Below are 4,224 nucleotides of genomic sequence, written 5' to 3' on the forward strand. Positions count from 1 at the left end.
TCGGGGAAGTAACCGCAGACAGTTGGGTATTTCGATCTGGAACCAAAACTGCAGCCCAGGTCGACCCCCTCACCCCAGGCTCAGAGAGCCCATTTTTTTCTAAAAGGGTTATATGTTAGGGACACTCTGCTAGTCAGGTGGGACCTAACCTTCCTGGGTCATAAATCCAATAAACTATGAACAGAAAAATGCACAGAAAATTATAAACAATTGCAGGGAAATCATGGATATAGACCAGTGATGGCGAACCTTTTGAGCTCGGCGTGTCAGCATTTTGAAAAACCCTAACTTAACTCTAGTGCCGTGTCACATATAGAAATTTTTTGATATTTGCAACCATAGTAAAACAAAGATTTATATTTTTGATATTTATTTTATATATTTAAATGCCATTTAACAAAGAAAAATCAACCAAAAAAATGAGTTCGCGTGTCACCTCTGACACGCGTGTCATAGGTTCGCCATCACTGATATAGACAATGAAAGACGTAAGATGTAGTCTGTTCCACGCCCTCAAAAAATGTCCATTTAGCAGAATCCTTGTGAGTAAACATGACTAGTTTCTGGCGAGCCTCTGAAGACCCTGAACCTCACAGGTCTTCCCTCCAGGGTCCCAGAGACCCCATCCCCCTATGCTTGGCCACAGGCAATGGTAGGAGCAGAGCGGTGAGGAAGGTGCTGCATGACTAAATGCCTGTAACCTGGAGGCTGCCCCTGAGTATTGTGAGGATCAGGGCCCCACGGCTGGTGCCAAAAAGAGGCTCAAAGCTGAGCGAACCTTCCAGCCAGGGTCTGTTCTGAGCGATGCTCCCCAAGGCAAGGGACAGGGGAATGGCACCCGGCTGGGTTGGAGCCTGGGCCTGGCCGGGCCTCAAAGCTTTGAGGTCAGGAAATCCGGAGACAGAGGAGGGGGACATCGTTGCCACATCCCCCAGCCCCTTTAAGACCCTCGGGGCAGGAAGGCTGCCCAGCCTCACCAGCTTCCCTCCCAGGCTCCTTCCTGGGAGGAAGGGGCTGCCTGCGCCGCAGCAACAGGGCAAGGGAGGGAAGGAGGCTGGGCAGGTGTTGCAATCCACAGCCCCTGGGTCTGTCAGAGGCCAGGAGCCACTAACGACAGGCTGGGGAGAGAAGTCAGACGCGCCGTTTTCAGGAACTTGCCTGCAGAAGAGAGCGGAGACCCGGAGGCCAGGCGGCGGCTGGCTGCGGGGCTGCAGGCTCCAGGGTGAGTAGGGGAGCCTCAGGGAGAGCTGAGCCTTGGCTCTGATTGGGGCTTGGAGTGCAGAGGCCATCCCCTCCCGCCCACCCCGCCCCCCAGCTCTGCCAAGTGCCAGTATTCAGGGCCCCGAGGCCTGGGACCAGAGCTTCTGCCTTTAAGGTTTGTCCCTTGGACCAGGGACCCTAAACACTGAGTCTCTTTTCCCAGAGATGTCCCCGCTTGGGGGTGGGCATTACAAACAGCTGGGCTCAGGGAAGGGCCTCCTTGTTAGCCCTCTCAGGCCTCTGCCTCTCAGCGGTGTGTCTCCACCTCTCCCTGTCTCCACCTCCGACTATTTCACTCTCCATTTCTCTTCCCCCCCCAGCACTCTCTGGCTTGCCCGGGGCTCCGAGCCTCTCTCTGCCTCTCTCTGTCTCTCACGTTTCCCTGTCTTTAAATCTTAAACTCTCGTGGGTATCAGACTGCTTCTCAGCCTCCAAGTGCCTCAGTCTCTCTGTGTCAACACCCTTGTCTCTTGGGCTCGTCTCTCCCTGACTCTCAGCGGCTCCCCTGCCTGACTCCCCTGCCTGACTTTATCTCCATCGTGTGGGTCTGCCCTGCGTAACTTCACTTTCTTACTCTTTCTGCCTCGATCTCTCTCCGAACCACACCTGGGAAGGCCTCGCCCTCTGTTCGTTCCCAGCGCCCTCCTCCCTCTCATCCTCCTGCCATAGAAACACCGCCAGGTGAACTAGAGTAGAAAGAACAGGGAGAGGGCGGGAACTGGAGAAGGTGGAGTGGAGGGAGAGGAGAGGGAAGCGGAAAGAGGGGGTGTGATGCAGGGCTCCCGGGGGCAGCGGGTGTGCTGGGACCCAGAAAGAGCCAAAAGTGCCCAGCGGAGATGGCTGGAGCGAAAGGGGGGCCAAGGAGCTGGAAGTAGGGGACCCAGAAAGGAGGCCTTGAAGCCATGCAGCATGACACAGACAAAGCAAGGTGGCCGTCCCAGGCGGCGGTGACCACGCAGCCTGCAGGCGGGAGAGGCGCTGAGCCCTCCTGTGTTCCATGAGGGGGTGAAAATAACTTGGTGATTGAGTTCTTTCTCCTGGCGGCTCCGGCTCCACGCCAAGTGTTTTTATCAGGGTCGTCTTGTTTCATCCTCACCACAACCCTGAGAAGAGGATGCTGTTCTTATCCCTCCTTCACAGATGCGGAGACTGACGCTCAGAAAGTAACTTGTCCAAGGTCACCAGGCTGGTAAGTGGCCAAGCTGTGGTTCAGACCAGCTGGTCTGACTCACAGCTGGGCTCCCAAGCTCTCTGTACACTGACCCCAGGAGAGGAGCCCATGTTCCCACAGGCCCCAGTTCTCACTCACCGGGGCTGGGAGGCACCCGGGCTGCCGTGGGGGACCAGGGACCGATGCCAGGGTCCCAGTACCCAGCAGCCCAGCGGGGAGGATGACTGGCCTCTTGGGGTTTGGGGGTTGGTTGCCCACTCTGAGCATGAGCCAGTGGTGAAGTGGTCCCTCACCGGGCACAGGCTGGGCCTGAAGCTGCCCCTGCTAGGGCAGCAGGGCTGGGTAGCACATGGAGATGGACACCAGTGTCCCAAAACCTGAGCCAAAGAGGATAAATCTTCCCCCAACAAGTGTGTGTGTGGGGGGGGGGGGAGCAAACCAATGTGCTCTAGGAAGAAGGTTGCCAACCACTGAGTGGGGCGCTCTGAACAAGCTGTACACAACGCTACAGGGCTGAGGGGCAGGCGGAGGCTGAAATCCAGCTTGTTCTCCAGTTACCAGGTCCTAGTACGGGCTGCGTCCAGATTAGAGGGGAAAAAAAGTAACTCATGGGCTAGCCACCTGGTATCCCGATACTGTGACTATGTGGGGAGCCTGGGGGTCTTAAGGCCCTACAAGCGGAAAGAGCCTTGGGTATCTGGGCAGTTGTTAGTCACACCTCTGTGTGGGAGGGAGAGAAGCCCTCGCCCTCCTGAGCACAGAGGATCTGCTGGGCCACCACCTATGTTTTTATGAATGTACGTGCTGGCTGGTCAGCGATTCCCACTGACCTGCCACCAAGTGTCAGTTGGTGCTGGAGGGTCAGGTGTCTGGCCCCCAGACCCCAACGGGACCAAGTGGAGGGTTAGGCTGGAAGCCCACCCCGGCATCCTTCCTGGGAGGGGAACTAATGCTCCCTCCACCCAGGCACTGTCGCCGGGGGAACATCTCTGACACTTCTGGCATGACTCACCCAGCAGAACCTGCCTCACACTCATGCATGTGCAACCTGGATGTGCCAGGCAGTTAATACCCCAAGGGACATCCCTTGACCAATGGGGACGGGAGTCGGTGCATAAGTGTTCCCACCCTCCCTCCCGTTCAAAGGGTAAACTGTCCCTTGGGTGGACAGTTCTGAGGCATGTACACGGCTCCTTGGAAAGTTCCAGCAGGATTGAATCCTAGTTGTCCACAGAGGTGACATGTCCTTGTGTTGGCTTTCCTTTCTTACCTGTTTCATTCTCCCTACTCCCTTGCTCTGTTCCTGGGATCTTCCTAAAATAAACTGCCTGCATGCGAGCCTCATCGCAGGCTCCTCTTTGTGGGGGGAGGGGGAAGCCCAAGAAAGAAGGGCAGGGGGAATGCTGTTCCTTTCTGCTCCCTTCCCTGCTCACTCTGGAAGGCAGGACAATAATAACAGTGCCTGTCACTTACAGTCATTTCCCATGTGCCCTGTGCAGTAGTGTAGGCTGTTACCTCCATTTTACAGACAGAGAAACTGAGGCTCACAGAGGTCAAGTAACCTGGCCAAAGCCACACTGCGGCAGAAAAGCGTTAAGCTCCGCTCTGACTCTGAAGTCCAAGGCCTTAACCCGCCCCTCTGCTTCCAGGTGAACAGCAAGTTGGCACGATGGTGGTGGGGCTGGGAACCTGGAGCCTGGCCAGAGCTGCTCTGATCATCCTACTGCTCCCCAGAAGTGAGTGCGGCCGGTTGGGTGCTGTGGTGAGAGGGGAGCTGCAGGGAGAGAATTCAG

The 4,224-nt window shown here is 56.4% G+C and overlaps 1 protein-coding gene across 7 annotated transcripts in view; it reads left to right on the top strand.

Annotated features, from left to right (window-relative positions):
* Nucleotides 1–1,009: 1,009 nt before the first annotated feature.
* CSF3R (colony stimulating factor 3 receptor) overlaps nt 1,010–4,224 on the top strand; it is a 13,870-nt gene continuing 10,655 nt past the window's right edge. Inside the window, exons 1-4 of one of the 7 annotated variants that reach the window (XM_023758543.1) lie at nt 1,010–1,222; nt 2,323–2,449; nt 2,884–2,992; nt 4,081–4,167. In XM_023758543.1, coding sequence (XP_023614311.1) covers nt 4,101–4,167 — 67 coding nt within the window. In that variant the 5' untranslated portion in view covers nt 1,010–1,222; nt 2,323–2,449; nt 2,884–2,992; nt 4,081–4,100. The remainder of the gene's footprint in view (nt 1,223–2,322; nt 2,450–2,883; nt 2,993–4,080; nt 4,168–4,224) is intronic. The other 6 variants (XM_023758544.1, XM_014460418.2, XM_023758542.1 and 3 more) reach the window with 6 other exon arrangements.

This window comes from Myotis lucifugus, unplaced genomic scaffold (genome assembly GCF_000147115.1).
Source record: "Myotis lucifugus unplaced genomic scaffold, Myoluc2.0 scaffold_131, whole genome shotgun sequence".
Lineage (NCBI taxonomy): Eukaryota > Metazoa > Chordata > Mammalia > Chiroptera > Vespertilionidae > Myotis > Myotis lucifugus.